At 38.4% G+C, this 19553-nt stretch overlaps 1 protein-coding gene across 1 annotated transcript in view; it reads right to left on the reverse strand.

Annotated features, from left to right (window-relative positions):
• LOC307006772 (potassium channel, voltage gated eag related subfamily H, member 7) overlaps positions 1–3139 on the reverse strand; it is a 58542-nt gene extending 55403 nt beyond the window's left edge. The window contains exons 1-2 of the mRNA XM_079628063.1: positions 2995–3139; positions 994–1224 (exon numbers count right to left, since the gene is read on the reverse strand). Of these exons, the coding sequence (XP_079484189.1) occupies positions 994–1224; positions 2995–3070 (307 nt within the window). The 5' untranslated portion in view covers positions 3071–3139. The remainder of the gene's footprint in view (positions 1–993; positions 1225–2994) is intronic.
• Positions 3140–19553: the final 16414 nt, after the last annotated feature.

The following is a 19553-nucleotide window of genomic DNA, read 5'->3' on the forward strand; positions in this document are numbered from 1 at the left end:
AAAGTGACAGCCCTATAATGCGCTGCACTGAATTGCATCGAAGCGCACACACACACACATACGTTACTCGCACACAGAATGTGGAGATATCGCTACACACACACAGAAACATTCAGGAGCACAAAAATGTATCAACACCGTCCTGCGACTTTTAGCTTTAGACAATAGCTTTGCTACTGAATCGCTACATTATGTTTCTCAGCAACAAGGGGGTTACATTAGTCTGGCTATCACCAGACCAAGCTCAATCTTTTAACATTAGTCTGGGGAGTCTGCTCTGTAGTTTCTACTGCACATGAGGCGTGATCAACGGGCATAGTTAAAATGACTCTGTACGCAATTGGATAGTCCTTCAACCAATCAGACCAACGATAGGTGACGTACTTTGCAGCGAACACTCCAGGCAGGAAACGTGTCAACAAACGTGTTGGTCTGGAGCAATGATCAGCAATATTACAAGCCAGTTTGTGATTGGTCCCCGCAAATGTGTAACGGAAGCAGGAGAGAAGAATGTACAGGTTTCCAGTCTGAGCTGCACGGCGAAATCAAATTGCTGGCAGATCGGGCTGGGTTTACCCAATCTAGGGTTACATCGCTATTTTAAGTAATTAAACTCACAGATTCGTTGTTAATAGAGAGAGAGATAGACGGTGAAAAGGCGCAGGTACACATCTCTCTCGATAATTAATTCAAATAACACAAAAAGTAAATAATTAGAATTATGCTGTATTTATAATCCATTTAAGTACCATAAAATCCCCTAAAAATACAAAATATTAAATAAAAAGCATAATCGAACTAAAATATAGTACCGTACATTAATTTAATTGAAAAAGAAATCCATCATTTTTGACTGACACGCAAAGAGCACCAGAGTTAAACGGAGGTTATATTAACCAAAAACATTAATGTACAGAGTAACATTTGGTAAACTCAACCCACATACTTTCTCAAGTTCATTGATCTGTAAACATGTAAAGCTCACACACTCACCGTCCTTGCGGTGGTAGGTGATCTCCACTTTGCGTTCCTCCGAGCCCAGGAGAGCCTGTGCTACCTGCGAAATAGCATGCCGCTTGGTCAGCTGTCCGTGCAGGAAGTCGCAGGTGCACGGCTTCTGCATGACGTCCGGCCTGGAAAACCCGGTCATCTCACAGAAGGCATCATTGCAGTAGATGATGGCACAGTTCTGGACGCGTGCATTGGCTATGACAAATCTCTTGTCTGTAGAAATGGGCAGAAAAGAGTTATTGGGATAAAGAAAGTGTGTAAAGGGAGCTGAAGTGGATATACTGTAGTAAACCATTCTTAAAGCTTTTATAAAAGTGTTACTTATACTGCCTTATGAGCACTTGTGCTTTTGGCAGTGTGTACTTTTAGATTAGAAAATGTAGAACTGTACATTTTAGTAATTAGGCCGAAATGTTGTGCCGTTACACTGTGATTGTTGAAAAACTGCTATTCTGCTATTCAAACTAATGAGGATATTAGCACAAACAACACACTCTTTTTTTACCATTTGTACACAACTAATATAAACCTACCATCCGTGCAGGATGGAAATAAACCTCACTGCATCAAGAAAATATGAAAGTATGAAATAACACAGTCTCACCCCAAAACGTCACATACTGATGGGTCTTGACCATACGGCAACATACGACGAAAAGGGTACCCTTTAACGTCTATGTGTGACGATTCGGGTATGGTTGGGTTTAGGTATGCGTTAGGGTACCGCTAGGAGGCGCTGCTGGTGCGCTTATGTCTGCGTCTCATATTGACGTTATAGGGGTACCCTTTTCGTCGTATGTTGACGTATGGTCAAGACCCGTCAGTATATGACGTTTTGGGGTGAGACCGGGCTGTATGAAACAATTTAAAGGAATATACAGGGTTCGTTAATCTCAATCAACAGAATTTGTGGCATAATGCTGGTTACATGTCCTTTAGTTAAAAAATAAACTAAAAAATAAAATCGGAATTACAGCGAGCCCTTTACAGTAGTAGCCTACATTAAGTGAATAGGTCTAATTTGTACAAAGAAAGCTTACCGTTTCAAAAATATAGACACAATATGCATTGTTGGCATGATTTTAGTGTAAAAAAATAGTTTATTAACTTTTTTTCCCTGTAAAATTATGTCTAATTTCACAAATGTATCACCATAACAATGCAATCCTAAAACCCTGAAACGAGTGTAAAGATTATTTTCAGATTTACAGATCAAATAGTATGAATAACAAGAATAAATAAGTGTTTCACATTTCTTTTAAATTCTCAAAAAAAATATTTTTTTTTTGTGGTAAATCTGGTAATCAACACTGACTGAGATTAATTTACCCATTTTGCACATTTGGTCATGTCAACAAATGTATAGACAATACGGTCTCAAGCTCAACGCCTATTTTTAGTCAAAAGAAAACCTTTAAGCTTGCTTGTGTCCTCCATGTTGTCTTCCAGAAACTGTCCTTCTATAACAGTTTTGTTTGAGATAAAACAGCAGAGACAGTAACACATGGAAGAGTAAGATTTTGGCAGTGGACAACTCAACTGAGTGCCTGTGGTATAGTGTGAGTAAACATTAACACTCAAACACATCACAAACGGTTAATTTTTTTCAAATGCTGACATGATGTTAGCCGAACACTGAACAACATTAATGGGCAGTTTCCTCCCAATAACGTCTAATGGAGAAAGAGTCCAAACACTATCCAAAATCTATTGCGCTGTTAACCACTTAACTAATCAATGTTTACATCAATGAGAAACGGTAACAGTACAGCACTAATACATCAAAGTATCCATTTCTAAGTTTGAACATCGGAGAAAGGATTAACTGTTAAACAAGTTGTATTAATGTCAGTGCGTGGAGGTAAATTCTCACTATTTAGAGGTCACACTAACAAAACCGCGACTGAATCGCCCCACATGCAGCTTTTATTGTTGCATTGAAGTAAACTAACATTACTGCAACATCTGGAAGATGACACTCACTTTGACCCTCGAATTTGCGGATAATAATCCCGAGAAATGTGTTCTGTGGCGCGACGTGACCTCGTCGCACGGGCATGATTGACGGCTGGCTGTGCGCGAGAGCCGCTCGATCGCGCGCCCCTTTGAATCCTTTGAATGAGCTTCACGAGCGCAGCGCGAGGAAACGCGTCTCTTTGGGGATCATTCCGGCGACGTCTTCTCCTTCTTTCCACCGCTAGATTGTCGCTTTCCGTGATTCATTCCCGTTTTGGTCTTCACCGTTAGTCGTTGTTTAAAACGAAAGACGAGAAAACGAAGCGCTCTGCTTTGAGTAGCATCTCAATCGAACTGAAACCCACCAAATTTGTGACGAATGGCCACAAACTGACAGCAGTGACGACTGTCTCCGCGAGGGGCCCTCGCGCGAAACTGTGCAAGGAGATGCGCGAGGAAACGGTATCTGTGTTGCGCGAGAGAACCCCTGGAGGAGGGCACAGTTCACACGGATCGCTATCCGCAAACCACGTCAAACAACACAACACCTCGGATCTCCATGACAGTGAACTTAAGAGCGGCTGCGACTAAATTAGACAGGTCAATTACAGTGTGATTTAGATCTATCAATTAAAGAGTGTTTATGCATAAACTTTAACGTACCAACTACCAAACAATAGTAATAGTAACATGGATCCGGCCCTTCATAGTGCTTATTCGCATGTGTGGTAAATTTGGGACTGTCCATGGTGCTGGAAATACTCCTGTTGGAATTATATCAATCTCGACAGCGTTCTTCCTATAAAAAGTTAAAAATAAACTCACAGAGAGGAAGATTTCACATTAGGCTAATTAGGCAACAAAAATGTGTTTTATGAAATAACATACATCCTTCATAATAATAGCAAAAAAATACCAAATTAACTTTCAATAAAAGACTAGGAAGCCAAAAAAAAAGTCGGGTGAAGTATAAGAAATTAGGGAATTTTGAAGGGAAAAATCAAACGTTTCTTTGTTTTTAAAAGCCAATTTGGACAACTGATATCTAACACAGTATCACATAAGCTACTTCTTTATTAGCCTACTGGAACGATGTAGTAGCCTATACGTTTGTGTCGATCCACCAAAATACACTCTCTTATGAGGAATATCTAAAGATAGAATTTTGTTAATTAAAGCAATGCAAGGCCTTATCCATTCAAGTTTATTCAACTGCAACACAAAGAAATCACGTCAGCACTTTCCGTCACGCTGACTGGTTAACTGCAATTAAATGTTTGTTAAGAGATCATTAATGCGTCTCAGTGACCTTTGATGTCATGGAAATGTGAGGAAAACCCCGCCGAGGGAGAGATAAGGGGAGAATAAATCAGTGCTGGCATCTAGTGGTGACAACATGCATTAATGCATAATGGAACCTGACCTGCTGGCAAAAAAAAAAAAAAAAGTGAATTACGCAGTAAACAAGATGTACACCATTCACTATTCGAAAGTTTGTGGTCGGTAAGGTTTTTGAATTCAGGTATGCTGCCCACCAAGGCTGCATTTATTCAATCCAAATACAGAAATATTGTGAAATATCATTACAATTTAAAATAATAATTTTCAATTTAAATATATTTGTATTTTCTATTGTAATATAAATGTAATTTATTCCTGTGACGCAAAGCTGAATTTTCAGCAGCCTTAACGGTCACATGATACTTCAGAAATCATTCTGATTTGGTGAAAAAAGAGCAACAACACCAAACAAACAAACAAAAGGCCTCCTTTTGTTCACCAGTTGGAATCCCTCGATCCCTGTGATGCATTATGTGTTAAAAGAATGCACTGAGGCGATCTCAAAATCTAACATTTGTTTTGTGTCAATTAATTATAATTTGTACAAACCCATTTTCTTCAGTAAGTGTGCGTCTTTGTTAAACTGTCTTGTCCAACTGTCAAGGTTATGTTCAATATGTGAAAGAGAAAGTGTCAGGCATGCTTTGGGACTGAATGTAAATCAATAAAGAGATTTATCTAGTGAAGCACTTACAAAAACTAGCCTTTCCTTCATTAATTATCAGTGCAACTCATCAATATTCAACTGTATACAATATTCACAAGAATGAAACTTAGAAAGTGACACAGACCCCTATGGTAATGTCTGCTCCACTGTAATGGAGAGGTTTACTGGCACATAAGGAGACACGTGTGTGTATGTATGCGTGCCAATGTGCATGTGTGTTTGTCAGTGTTTGAGCCACTGCGGGAAACTAAGTTGTAGTTTCTCAGGATGTCAAATGCATAATACAAATACATAATACTCCACAATCCAATTCGATTTCTGTCAATTGCTAAAACAACTAGTAGATGGAAAGGGAAGGAAATAGGAGAGAGTTTGTAAGATAATGTGTGTAATAGTGATTTGTTGTGTTAGTGTGGAAATTGGTTTAGTTAAATGTGTAATTCTGAGCAAATGAATTAATAAAGCTGGTTTTAAAATTAAAAATTTAAACGACACTTCAGATCAATTCAATACAACTTTACATCAATCTCTAAAATTCTTGTTAGATTTATGATAAAAAATTAAATAAAAAACTGGTAGCAGTGGTTGATAGACTTTTACCATAAAAATATTACAGTTCCTCAGGTATTATGGGATGGCATTTGAGTGCCTGTAATGTACAGTTCATGAAATGATAGCCTACATCATTAACTTATATAGTGTTAATAAAAAACATTCTACATCTACAAAAATGCAACATAAAACACCACAATGTGGATACAGTAAGTAATATAAAAAAATTAGAGACATAAACGACACTAAATAAATTAGATAATGAAATGTGATGTGCCAATTATTCTGTCTTGTCTGCAGCTGTTCCTTTTAGTCCCTGATTAGTTAATCTTCCTCCATCTGTGTCTAGTTAGTTCCCTCATTTCATCCTGTGTATTTATACTCCCTGATGTTCAGTCACTTGGCAGTTCTCGTTAATGTTAGATGTGTTGTTTCTGTTCTGCCTGAACTTTCTCACTCTCATCTTTGTCGTGTGTGCTTTCAACAACCACCAGTCGTTACAACGCGAGTCACGTGACACTGAGCGATGCCCTTTCACTGCTTTTCATTAGGTTAAAAACAATATTGTAAAAACAAGATAACAATATTTTACTGTCATCTACTTCTATTGTATTGTTAAAAAAATATATAAATATATTTTACAGACATTTTATTTAAATGAATGTAGAATAAAATTACAAATCTAATCTGTAAAATCTATTTTCAAACAATGTTTGGTAACAATATTTACAATCTTTTATTTTTTTGCATGTACCGTATTTTTACATTTATCTTTAGAGAGATATTCTCAAATTTAAACTTTACATTTCAATCATTACAACCCTCGGAATAGTTTTAGTGTGTTATTGAATATGGCAATGTTAATGTATTTGATCTTGGTGGACTAGATCTGCTACGCTGCAGAGCAAGTATGGGCTTGCTACTGCTAACAGATCCACCGGCACGCTGCTGTGAGCATGTAAGATATGCTGCATAAATAGATATACATAAATCCTGTAGCAGGTGGAGCTGGGGGAGGTGGAGCGTTTCAGAGGAACTCTGATAGAACGCTGCAGGACTAAAGTATAGTGAACAAGACTATCTAAATGTTGATTGCATGTAAAGGACCTACCAGCCTGCACCCTCTTTTTTTTCTAGCCTAACTAGATATTTAAGTGACTCACAGTACATGTGACGAATACAATAAAGCATTTTATTCAAATGGGGGACCTTCCATCCGGACCGGGGGACATAGTAATTGAGCCATTTTACCATTTCTACAGATAATAGTGAGTAGCGTGTCAAAACAACGGAGCGGTTCACACCACAAGCACTCAGGGTTGTTTATGGTAATGATCTTTCGGAGCTATACCTATAAAAATGTTATCTAGAGCCAAAAGTGCTTCATTCAAGCCCTTTCTGCTCCGTGTGCGTTGCTTCACTCTCCCCCTCGCTAAAACCGTAAAGCGCAGATTAAGAGCTGCATATGACGCGGTTATTTTAACAACAACACAAGGCCTTTTATGTGCTACACGTGGGTGTCTAAATGTTAAAACATCTGATCTAACCTTATCCAGTTGGGAGAAATATTACTTTTTTGGGTGAAGGTTTGGTAAAAATTCTTAGACATCACTGCTTTGGCTCTATGGGCCAAATATGCTCATCTTTGATGAAAATTTTGAGTGTTTGGTTTTCTTTTCTTTTACAAAGTACTACGGCTGCCTCGATGGAAATGTATAACTGTTTCAAAAAAGTATTGTCCGGATCTCCGCGGCCCTCCGCTGGGAAGGAAATATAGAGACCGGACCTCTTGGAACTTTAATTGAATAACCCTAAAGCCATTCATACACAAGGCAACAACACGAGTAGTGCTAAAAATACAGCGTTAAAGATGTACATTTTTAATCACCGTGGCATGGTCACACGTTAATTTACTCAGTGTTGGGTTTGCCAGGCTTCACCTGCTGGGTTTTGTTTCTTACTTTCAAATATTTACAGAGCGGATATTTAAAGAGATCTAAAGAAACCTTACACAGCCTCTAAGATTTCGTCTGCCAAGCCATTATCAATTAAACACAGGCTTAGACCCACACTTTGCAAATTAAGCAGCGTTTTGATAGCACATCAGTATCACTGAAACATGGCCTGACATCTAACCTCTGAACTCGTGATGATCGAAATCTGCTGTCTGACAGTCAGTGAGTGCAGCTTGAGCTTTACAGTTGTGTAATTTGGAGGAAACAGCATGCATTACACATTACACATTACATGTTTGCATAATGTATGCAAATGCCAACATTTGTCTATTGACGATGACATTTATCTTTTATTCTCATATACTTTTGCTAATCACTACACACTAACTATACAGGTCAACAGGAAGAAATCTGTCTATTTAGTCAAGTTGAAAATTGTCAATTTTAAACCTGCATATTTTAATGATGTCAGAATTTTTTTATTAACTAATAATAAAACCATTAAAAACATTTGTGTTAACTCAAATTAGGGTGAAATAAAATAAAATATTGAAATGTTGCCCTGGAAACTAAATTAAATACAGTGAAGCAACTAAATAACTAACTGGAAACCAATAAAAAAAAGTTACAATTAAATAAATAAAAATGACAAAAGCACATAAAATGACTGAAAATGTACAAATAAAAGCTAATTCAAAATATTAATGAACCAATAATAGCATAATACTAAAATAACAGTGGTGTCACAATGAGTCATTGAGACTCATTCGGAACAATGGCAAGCAGGCTTTCATTTAAGATTAAAAGATGAGTGTATTTACATTGGGATGAGGTTTCCCATGTTGTACAGAATCTCAACCAACAGCAGATGGCAGCACATTTACATCTATTATAAGAGGTTTAACTCATCAGAGCCTTCTCTTCAAAGAGGCAGGGGTGAGAGTGTGTTGTAATTGAATCACTGCATCTATGAGGCCTCACAAATGTTTACATTGAGATATACACTGCATTAATTAAATACTAAACAATACAATTGCACTTTTTCCAATACAATTTTTTTTTTTTGTGAAAGAAAGTGTCAGTTCTTATCTAGTGAATGAAGACTCTTTAAGTAATTAGGATGATAGCATTTGCACTGTAGGTAGAGGCACAGCCACAGGGAGAAAATAAAAATCGAAGAAATCTAAATTATTCAGGATTTCTGTGTTTGCTTATGCTTCCTTCATTCCTATAATTTCAAACAAACAGGCACAGACACCCACACATAAGACCTCTGCTCCAATTTGCAACTCATTGTTAAATGAAAATTTTGATTATAATATAATGGATTTAATCTTGTTCCCCTGTCTAGCTAAAAACAAAGATAAAAAAAATATATATAAATAATTCCCCCCATTTACAAAGTCTGTTTAAAGCGAACTTTTGACTGAAAACAGTTTGATTCAATTTTTTCCTTTTGAGAGAGAGCCTTCTTCAACAGTTAAAGACATACCTGTCCAACCTTAATTTCCTTTCATTAATGCGAGTAAAATCATAATTTGTCCCCTGAATTGCAGTTTGTCTCTCTTGGTTCAAGGATTTTCAAATGATCATGTCTCATTCTTTTGATTATGCTGCCCACGCTAGATCTGCACTTTTGCATATTAATGTGAACTCAAGAAGAGTTAAGATGCACATGGGTTGGGTAGTTCACATGTAGTAGTTTGGGGAGGTTAACATCTAAACAACATTTTGCGAATTCTTTTCTTATTGTTACAAATGCAGATTTTATAACCATATCAAGAGATAGACTGCATGAAATATGTGTACTTGTAAAAAAAAAAAATATCTCAAATAATATCTAAAACTGAAAGACAAATGGTTTCTGGTCATATACCCCCTAAAAAAAAAACATATTTTTTCATATATAATATTATATTCAAATATAAACCTTAAATCTTTAAAACAGTTTTTATGCATCAACTACCCATACATTTTGTAGCCTAATTTATTTTGGACATTATTAGTCTTACAAGTTGTTTATCAATACAGAAAGTTTGGTATGTGTTCAGAATCAAATCTGGTTAAACAACACTTGAGATGATGGAGATAAAAGACAAGAAAAAGAGAGAAAGAAAAAGTGAATGCTTTATCAAGATCAATATATCTGAATCAATTTGATTCACTCTCACAGTAAGATTGATTTTCTTCTTCTTCGTTTGTCTCATCTGTACTTGCCGTTTCTAGTGCGCCCTACATCAGTCAAAGTGACTGAGTCATAAAGACATATGTCAATCATCTTCACATTTATGACCTCTCAATAAAACGATTCAAATCCTACTTGAACTCAGAGCGGTTCTCAAACATCACGATTCAATCAACTCCACCACAGAGGAGGTCTGGGGGAAGGGTTGAAGTGTTGTTTAGTCAGAACGGTGGGCTCGCTCATGTCACACACATTTACAGCTGTGGTTATTAACTACTTTGTCCCACACTAAAACTTTGAGGCTCGGCGTTTTAAAGGTTGTCCATCCTTAATACGTTTCCTGTTCCACCCGCATGATCAGCCAATCGGAACAGAGCTTAATGAATCCCCTGCAAGGTTAATTTGCTCAGTAATGGCATTAAACGGATATATGGAAACAGTTTCTCCTCTAAATACCAATTCATTACATCTACGCTTATTAAGAGCGAGGACTATGAAATTATGGCCAGCGTCGCCACATTAAGAGTCATTAGCTTCACACTCTCGTATTTGCCTCAGCGAGGCTTGTCAGTGAAAGCAAAAAGGGTCTAGATCTCCTTCCACTGAACACCCGTAATTACTTCTCGCAGTAACCTTCTATCCAAACCTCATATTTTCGTAATTTTGCCCCACATTTGCATCTTTCCATCCCTCCATTGCATACTTAGTCAAGGTCTATGAGTGGGCCGACCCATTTGAGCGGGAAAATGAAGTGATTAACGAAAAGAGCTCTTCCTGACTGAGGGGTTCGAAGAAATGGATTTGCGGCATAAAAAAAGGGATTTAATACAGAAAAAAACTCATTATTCCAACCCACTCATTTTTTGTTAGCGTTCTTTGTGCGAGGTTGTAACATTTCTCTCTCTCTCTTCGAGAATTTTCCACTTCAAATTGTATCTCAAGGTTATGTGTGCCTAATGTTAAGCTTTCATTTTAATTTTCAGCCCTCATCCTCAATTAGATTTCTCTACCTGAAAAGGTGTGTGTATGTGTGTGTGTGCTAGGGCTCTGTACAGGCTTGATTAGAATAGTGCTGTTGTGGTTTGAAAGGCAGTAATTACATAGTTTCTCTCCTCTTTCTCTCAACCCTCTTTGGTCACCCACAACCGCTGATTATAATGGATCATAGATTCTTCTTTATTGGCTTTTGTTTTATAGAGCCGATTAAACAATAATAACAATAAAAGATGCAATTAATTGCAAAGGTAATTAATGGTAGTTGTGATGGCCATCAGTGTGTATGCCTGTGTGTGTTCTCAGCTATGCAATTTCATAATTACCCACCACACACACACACACGCATGTTCAGAGAGCTAGAAAGCTTTGATAGATGTGTAATGCTGAAGTGCTAAAACGGAGGCGAATTAAACTCAATGTAATTAAACAAAACTGCTATGCATAATTATTAGCGAAAAGCTGATTGCAAAAGCTGGGGGTGTAATGATGTCAAACTTAGTGCTGGCTGAGGACATTAAGCATGTGAAGATATTAACCATCTTTTGGAAAAGCATTAAATTGACATCCTTATCGACACAAGTTATTAAAGTGGTTTGGATTAGCTGCCTCTCAAAGATTCAAAGATACATCTGTGTGTGTGTGTGTGGGGCGTCTCTGTCTTAGACTCAATCGTGCAGAGGAGGATTTGTGATTATTCACTGGGGTTAGTCTGAGATTGGCTTTCCAAAGCGTAGGAAACAGAATCGTCCATTCTGAACACAGAAGCAGAGAGACTGTTCAGCCGTCAACCCCACTTGACTTTCTTAGAGAGAGCCCTTTCTCTGTCTCCCTCCCTCTTTCTCACACGCACACACGCCGCTGACATGCATATTGACCCCAAAGTTGCGTGTGCTCACTGAATTCAGATGGTATGCTAATTTACAGAGCATGGAGAGTGCCCGTGTACCGGCTGTGCCGTCTACCCTCGTGACTGTTTGCTGGTCACTGCGTAAGCGTCCACACAATGCAATTATGAAAGAGAAACAAAGCCTTTCCTTTGTCTGCACAACTCAAGTATTGAGATACTTAGGATGCCAAAAGTGGCCAAGACATGCTGTGTTGAATATGCTGAGAGTGAAAAGAGTAGACTCTAGACTGTGGTTAATTATACCTTCATGTGCACTGCTCAGACGAGGACGTACAGATCTTCCGTACCCCTGCATCAGTGTCTGTGTCTGTGGCTATAAGTAATCACAGTAGACACAGTAATTTCAGAGAAGGACACTTACACATTAGATAAAGCTTTGGCAGAGCACTTGATGGGTAGGAATGTGTGAGATCCGGTTTGAGGTCGTGGAAAGAGTCCCCATGAAACACACCATGCCCTTTGAAATGAAAGAAATTTCTGTGTTTTCTGACATACCTACAGTATGTGCCCTACTACTGCCCTCATTTGTTTACGTTATACATTTGTGTAATGGATTATTGTAGTTAAATGTTCAGTTCTTTTTGTTAAAAGAAAAAAATCGTATACCATGATATAAGCAACAGAAATTATTGCAACATGAAAATGTTCATTTACATGGCAGAAAAAAGTTTCACAATTCACACTTACAAATAACCAGACAGAGTAAAAGAGAATGCGTATTTGGCGTGCTCTCTGAGGAGAGGACTACGAGCTCAGAATACTATGAGTATTCCCCCCATTTCCCTGGTTAGGATAGGAACCTGACGAATGTGAGGAGTCTGGGTGGTGGAGGGATGAAGAAAAACTGTAGAGGAACAGGTGAGTCGGCTATGTATGTAATAATTTGTTACATTTATATAGTGTTTTTTTCTGGGTCCTCAAAGCGCTTCACAAATAGAAGGGGGAATCTACTCAACCACCACCAATGTGGAGCATCCACCTGGATGATGCGACGGCAGCCATAGTGCGCCAGAACGCCCACCACACACCAGCTTATTGGTGGAGAGGAGACGGTGATGAAGCCAATCAGTATATGGGGATGATTGGGAGGCCATGATGGACAGAGGCCAAGGGGCAAATTTGGCCAGGATGCCGGGGTTATACCCCTACAGGGGGTATAATATATACAGGCCTCCTCTCGGTTTGATAACGTAGTCAAGCAAAAGGATAATAATTAATTACCGTTATGTGTCCGAACGAAGTTGTAAAGAGCGATATATAAAATTTACAAACAATGCAGGGCTGCAAACTCTCACGAATTCACAGTGAGACTCATGCAATTTTCACTTTTTACACGCTCTCATGCCACATCACATTCATTTTCTCACGCAGAGAAAAATTGCGAAGCAAAGAGGACACTGACACAGACAGACAAGACAGAGAAGTTTACTCTTCATATGAAACAAATTCTCAGCTCTCAGATTCTATTAATTCAATTACAAAATTCAAACAATAAACACTGTTTTGGCGCTTGTAAATGACGTGACGTGACAGATTGCTGACAGTTCAAGCGGTACGTGAACCGATCATCTGTTACTGCCGCCGTCGGTGTATGAATGTATGAGTGAATGGGTGAATGAGAGGCAAATTGTAAAGCGCTTTGGTGGCCATGGGTCTATGAAAGCGCTATATAAATGCAGTCCATTTACCATTTTTACCATTTACTCTTTACTACTAGTTAATAGTAAATAAACACGAATGATCAATAGGTAATTTGAAAGATACACTTCAAATTACCGAAATGTAATAAAATCGATCGATCAGTGCTTTTCAACAGTCAAAGAGGTCCACATCTTCCAACAGTCATGTAATGTTACATTTACCTCAGGAACGCCATTTAAAGTAATACTACCAGCTGACAGGGCTCTGTATGTTTACAGCATTAGGTGAGAAAATATTTTTGGGAGAAAAATTTACATAACACATTACGTATCTACTGTACCTAATATTTAACCAAAGGAATCGATATTGAATCAAGATCAGAACAAAATCACAAGAATTGAAATTGTGAAATTGATGTCACGCAATAATACGGTAAAAACAGTAGCATACCAGTCATTGTACCATGTAAACATTATGTTGTCACTTAATAAAATTCTGTTTAGTTACTAAATGTTTTGACAATCACAATACACTTATTTGTTTGCTTGTTAAGCAGATTGTTGGAAGGTGTCCCGTCGGCAAGAGGTTTAAGGCTAAGCCAGCGCGGCAGGCTACTGCCCCCTTACCGAGGCATAGAGTCATTGAATCTCCTCCTTTTGAAACTACTGGCGTGGATTTTGCTGGTAAAGACCAGTAATGGTACAGGTAAAGCGTACATGGCACTTTTCACTTGTGCTGTCACTAGGGCCATTCATTTGGAACTAGTCTCAAGTCAAAGTACGGAGAACTTCCTTTTAGCACTAAAGTGATTCATAGCCAGGAGGGGACTTTGTAAAGTCATATACTCAGATAATGCGAAGACCTTCAAACGAGCAGATCGAGATCTGAAGGAGCTATGGAAGTCAATCAAAGAGCCTGATCTCCGAATTTTCTTTGCTGAGAGGGGAATAACATGGAAGTACATAGTCGAGCGAGCAGCTTGGTGGGGCGGTTTCTGGGAACGTCTAGTGAGGTCAACAAAGTCATGCCTTAAGAGGATCTTGGGTAAAGCCTCGTTGAATTTTGAAGAGCTAACCACCATCTTAACTGAAGTAGAGGCTGTGCTAAATTCAAGACCACTCACTTATGTTCACAACAAATTTAATGAACCTCAGCCGTTGACTCCTGCTCATTTTCTGGTCGGTAACTGACTTACATCTTTACCACCAAAAACAATTGCATCTAATACTTAGCCAGCTGCTCAGAGTCGAGAGACCTTGACAAAGAGATGGAGATACAGTCAGAGAATGCTAAACGAAATTTGGACTCGTTGGCGCAGGGACTAGTTAATGAATTCAAGATCCGCTCACCAATGTGAAAACACCACAGCAGAGGATAATTATAAATATAAGGTTATACGATTATGATTGCTTTAATATTTGTGATCGGTTTGTTTACCTTTACAATATATTAAAACGAACTACATAAGCAGTGGCGCCAGTGATTAGAAAAGAGCTGGAGCGTCAGTCTGTACCTTGTGCTCTATGCTTTTTTGTTATGCTTTCAACGTTGTTTTGTTTATCATCAAAAGTTCTTGTTTAGTAAAGTTTCCTGCAAAGTTGAGATGACGCCTGCACTGTAAAAAAAATTGCTGCGATTATTTAGCACAACTTAAAATCCAACATTGTTTCAACTTTAAAAAGTATGTGTTAAAGCTTAACTTAAAATCCAACATTGTTTCAACTTTAAAAAGTATGTGTTAAAGCTTGACTTAAAATATTAAGTTTAGTTAACTTAAGTTTAGTTTGGTTAAGTTGGATATTTAAGTTATCTCAACAAATTTTAACTAATCGCAGCCACATTTTTTACAGTGTGTCTCATTATTTTGTCCAAATAATTTTACGACCCCTAAGTTAATAACTAATGATATTTGCAATGGAAGTGAATCAATCAATCAAAACTAACTTTAGCAGGACAATAACTTTATTCTAGAGCTGCTGTAAAGCCAAAACAATCTATGTTCCTGTAATTTCCTATTATCACTGTAAAGCTGCTATGAAACTATAGCGCTATAAAAATGAAGGTGACTTGACTTAGAGGCAGGGCTAATCTATATATTTATGAATCCACGTATACTAAATGAAGCAAGGGTGTAGAGTTACATGAATATATGCCTTCAAATGCCTCCTTTGGTGATCAAATATGAGTTTTAAGGGATACAATTATTGACTACAGGGGGACTTTAAGTCAGAATAAGAATTGAATGTCTGAATTAATCAAGTCTTGTCTTAACCTTTTAACTTTCCATTTCTCTATGGCAGGGATGACTGAATGGGCCAGAGTATAGAAAGACTTGGAGGAAGATGACGGATGTCTCGCCGGCGGGGGCGAGGGTACTGTCGTGGATTTTTTTATAAATAAGATAGTAAACTATTTTTTAGAACTAACCATTATAAAAACAGATTTGAACCTGTGTTAAAGTTTTACCTGACTTCTCCTTTGGATCTAATATTATGACTAACTTTTACCTGACTTCCCATTCTAGATCTAACAATATAACAAAATATATCTTACTTCCTTTTTTAGATCTAACCTTCTGACAAACTTTTGACAGAACCTAACCTTCTGACAAACTTTTGACACAATGTAACCTTGGAAAATGTAACCTTGGACAATGTACCAGAACGTACAGTTTTTTGTCTGTATTGTGTTATGATCAACTGAACTATTAACCCTTTACAATGTTTATTAGAAGATTCGAGATATTTCTGCTGATGTCACTAACAGAGGGTAAAGAAGAAAGGGGGGGGGGGGGGGGGGGGGGGAAGGGGCTTGCTTTATCAATTTAACCAATCATATTGATGGAAGGTGACATGTTAGTCAAGCTCATTCTATTTTTTACATGTCTGTCTTTTACCTATAAAACCTGATGTATTCTTCTGTTTGGGTAAGATGCTCTGGAGTACTTCTCTGAGATCTCCCGGCCGTAATTAAAAGCATTTAAAGGACATTTGCTGAAGTCTTTTCTGTTATTATTGCAGCAGCAAGATAAATAGAGGTAACTCAACTGAATCTATTTTCAGGTGTCAGGGATACCTAAGTAAGGTGCGTAGAGGGGAAATCTACCACAGTAGGCCTCTGCGTCTTGGCGTGCTGTACAGGGACCTGGCAGCAGTGTTAGGTGGAGGGGAATTGTTCCTTAGGCAGGCAGATTACGCCGTAGATTCCCCAAGGATAAAGGATTCTTCATCAGATAAGAGCAGCTCGATTTTGGATATGTTGGGCACTTAAGCTGCGTTCACACTACAAGCGACACGTTACCATTCATTTCAATGGGGAGCTGGCGTTTTCCGGCGACGCACGCAATCGCGGCCATTGGCGACCTGATGGGGTGTGTCTGGCGATGTGACAAAGTTGAGATCTGTTTAACTTTATGCAAATGAAGAGCGACTTTCGGGAGCGACAACCAATAGGAGTGAAGTCAGTGGAGCGCGTGTGATCATCCGTCACTCTCTGACAGATGCAAGTTGAACGAGAAGCTAATTTTAGCAGTCAGAAACTGTCCTATAAGTTGTGATGTATCTCCGTATACATAGCTACAGTGGTATTCACAGTACTGACTCAGAGCCTGATTGGTTTCGTGAACCCATATACACCGGTATTTGCCCGTTTGTTGCAATTAAATAGCCGCGATGGCAAAAAGCACTCACAGTTTCTCGTTCATCTTTAATATTATGCATGTTTCCTTCCAAAATGTTTGTTTGTAGTGGCAAGAAAACGGATTTGTTGTCTACAACATGGAGAAACATCCGTGAATGTCACTCACAAACATTACTAGGCAACCAGTACCGGGAACGCCCACTAGCGACCTAACCGCCAGCCACTGGCGACCTGCAGCGACAAAGTTGCTTGTAGTGTGAACGTAGATTTAGGGCAGGGCCAAATGCAGAAAAACTGTTGAGGAACATAGGTGAGTTGGCTACATATATAGGCCTCCTCCTCTCACGCTGATTGGGACATGTGAGACAGAACTTCATTTTGTCCATCAGGAATTGCTCATGAAAGTGGGCACTCCGTTCTAGAATGAAGCCAGATTCGGCTGAACGTTTAAAGGTTCCTGGCAACATCAGCTAAAAAAGAATGTTGTTTCAGAGGTGGAGTAAGTTATTCCATTTTATTAAAGATTACATAAGCAATCTTTTGGGAATTATGTGTGCTGATGAATCATACACAATAAGATGTTCTAATGTAATATGTCTAATGCCACTTTAATGATTAAATGGTGGAGTGAAGACAGGAAACAAGAAATATCAGGCAAACATGACTCAATATATCTTAGCGTGTGTGCAACCACTAGACGAAAGTTATCTTTTGTAATGCTAACATTTTTTGTAGACATGTATGGGCTGAATTTCATATTAAAATCGGAATGCGCACAAATAGATAGGTCCATGATTGACTGGTGTTTATGAGTCATAGCAAATAGACAGATACATGGATATGTTTTACAGGCCTATATAAAAGCAATCTGTTTCATACTGTAAGTACCTGTTGAGTTATGGGCGCTGACTCAAGGTCAGCCTGTCAGAATGTTCTCTTCTCAGATGGCATTTACTGTGAGGGAGAAAAAGAGAGAGAGGGAGAAATAAAAAGGTGGAGGTAGCAGGGTTCGTATGCTGAAGGGTGGCTTTAGAAATGTGTACCGACAACGAGCCTTTACAGAGAGAGAGGCATCTGAAACTATATATTTTTATAAACCTATGATATTTGCATGTATTCCACAAGAATACAGACAGAGAGTGGAAAAATTAGTGATCAAGAAAAAAAAAAGAGAAAGAAAATGTGTCAAGGATATGAAAAGGTTGTGTGTGTGTGTGTGTGTGTGTGTGTGTGTGTGTGTGTGTGTGTGTGTGTGTGTGTGTGTGTGTGTGTGTGTGTGTGTGTGTGTGTGTGTGTGTGTGTGTGTGTGTTTTGAAATGATCTCACTATGTTGGATTAAAGCAGTAATGAAGCGCGCTTAGACCATTAGTCGTGTAATGTGTCTCCAGAGAGACAATGCATCACACCCATAGATGCAAGGCCAGCATTATAGAATGAGAGGCCGGTACATTAAAGCTATTTGTATTTCAGTGGGTTAAAATTCACTCTTTACCTCATTTTCAGCCAATCAGATGCAATGCCAATGAGGAAAAGGGCTAAAGTGCAGGAACACAGACACAGTGGTGCCTAAACTTATAAACCTAAGGTATTTATTCCTTGTTGGACACACATTTTGCTCTTTTTGACCGTAGTTGTGTAGCTCAGATTGAATGTGGGCAAGTGTGAATTTTACCCTTGAAACAGCAGCGTCAGAATACATTTTTGGCCGGGAGTGACATCACTATGTAGAGAACACTGAATATTAATGAATACTGAAAATGAATAAATTAATATTAATTAGTTCAGGGTGTTGCTATTAGGTTTTCTTCCTAGGCTCTCCTGTCACGTTACTTAAAGGTGAACTATGCAGGTTTTTACCTTAACTGAACAGCTTCGGAGTCATTGGAATGGTTATATTACTTTTGTCAGGTTGAATGGTGGTCGTCTCGCACCCCCCTATCGCCTGTGAGCGGAAAAACCAGCCTTGCAACTTTGGGGCGGCAGGCCAGGTCTCGTATCGCGTGATATCAGGTCTCGCGATGTAACGAATTGCTTTACTGCAAAAAAAAATCTGCTAAAATTATGTCATTATTGCACTCCCTCACACTGTTCGAACCCGAATGAAGAAGACGTTGTAAAGAATGTAAACGAGTTTTTCGACAGTGTTGTCAAATATCTATTCCGAAGCTGTAGGGGGAGCTCTATAGAGAAATCTATAGAGCAAAAATCTATAGAGAAATCTGCGAGCAAAAAGCGAAAAGAAATTCCCGAAGCTGCATAGCCCTGCTTTAAAGGAAAGGTAGGCAATTTTTCCCTAACTTTTGGTCACAGAGAGCCACAAACTAACCGCAATTAACGTTACGAGATGGCAACCTGTGACATTCTACCAATAGTTGTTCACCTCTTAAGACTCGGATTTATGCGCTTCTATGTCAACGAGAAAATGAATCTGCAGCAGTCAGGTGGTACAAGAGGACTATTCGTTATTTAGGTACATATTATTGTGATGTTATGTGCTTTGAAACATGAGGTAATTCATCTCGTGAAGCTTTGCTAGCCCCTCTGAAATTGTCTACCTTACCTTTAATAATAGACCCTTTTCACATTTCCGGATTTCTCAGAAGCGGAAGTTGTCATATTTGGGCAAACTTCTAACAAAATATATAGTACATTCTTTACAAAATATAAAGTAAAATCACTTACCTTGCAATAAATGCGTTCTCA

Source organism: Phoxinus phoxinus (assembly GCF_949152265.1).
Source record: "Phoxinus phoxinus genome assembly, chromosome: 11".
NCBI classification, from domain to species: Eukaryota; Metazoa; Chordata; class Actinopteri; order Cypriniformes; family Leuciscidae; genus Phoxinus; species Phoxinus phoxinus.